This window comes from Meleagris gallopavo, chromosome Z (genome assembly GCF_000146605.3).
Source record: "Meleagris gallopavo isolate NT-WF06-2002-E0010 breed Aviagen turkey brand Nicholas breeding stock chromosome Z, Turkey_5.1, whole genome shotgun sequence".
In the NCBI taxonomy this organism is placed as follows: Eukaryota; Metazoa; Chordata; class Aves; order Galliformes; family Phasianidae; genus Meleagris; species Meleagris gallopavo.
The window spans coordinates 2,037,039-2,038,164 of NC_015041.2; the positions used below are offsets into that span (position 1 = coordinate 2,037,039).

General features: G+C 35.1%; 1 protein-coding gene across 1 annotated transcript in view; it reads left to right on the forward strand.

Annotated features, from left to right (window-relative positions):
* Positions 1 to 1,126, forward strand: part of EPG5 (ectopic P-granules autophagy protein 5 homolog) — a 63,306-nt gene that overhangs the window by 37,508 nt on the left and 24,672 nt on the right. The window contains 1 exon segment of the mRNA XM_019610156.1: positions 719 to 883. Coding sequence (XP_019465701.1) covers positions 719 to 883 — 165 coding nt within the window.

Sequence of the window (1,126 nt, forward strand, 5' to 3'; positions counted from 1 at the left end):
GCCCTGAACACCTCCAGGGATGGATGGGTTATCCACAGCCTCTCTGGGCAGCTGTTCCAGAACCTCACCACTCTCTCTGTAAAGAACTTAAATGCTACTTACTCTCTGTAGAGAACTTCACATGACTTGAAGCTGAGTGCTTGTTCTTGATTTCTTCTGTTAAAGGCCATTTAATTTTCTCTTTATTTGTGTAACGATGACAGCCTTGAAATACAAACAAGCTCTGCAGAGAGCCAATTGGGACTTCCTTTGTTCTTATATTCCTGCTTGCTGGAGGATCCTTCTTTAAATTTCCTGATCCAGAGTTTGCTTTCAGATTATTTTATGAACTGATCCCTCTTTAAAGAAGAATACGATCTTTTGCTCTGAGCACAGGTTTGGAAACAGGGGAGAACTCGGTGTCATCACGGTATCATGGTATATGGTTTTTAATTTGGAGAAAATTGTCTCTGCATCTTCTATTTGAGTATGTGGATAAACATTTTGTGAGTTATTACGCCTGCAATCTGAAAGATATTCTAAAGTAAATAATAATAATAATAAGATCTAAACAGTACAAAATGCTTATGATTGTTGTTAAAACAGTCGTAGTATTGATTAAAGTTACAGGCCTTGGGCATCCAATTTTTGATTATAGAGAACTGATACAATGTTGTAATAAGGAGAGAACATTTTCTCCAGGTTTGGAGAAGTAATTTGTTCATGACTGCTGATTTGAGACATAATCTTCTTCACTTTGTTTTTTCTAGCATTGCAGTCCTTGTATTCAGTTATTGCTGGACTCTTTAAGCCATGGATACTCGTCTTAGACAAGGAAGATGCAAGGTATGAATTTGCATTAGCAAAAATTTATTTAATTTTTAATAGGAAGAGCATTAGTTCTGTAAGAGTGGCTTTTATTATTGTGATTTTTTAAATTGTGTTATGACTTCCTGCTTAAATAGCTGTTGTATGTGTCATATTGTTAATGGTTATGCAAGTATTTAATGAATTGCATAAGGAAATTGTACAGTACTTACACTACAGTGCTTTAGGTACAAGAAATAGGAACAGAGATGAGAAAAATAGGGATAGAATGCAGCTAGTTCTGAAAACACATTCGAATTTCATTTTTTAATTCGTTTGT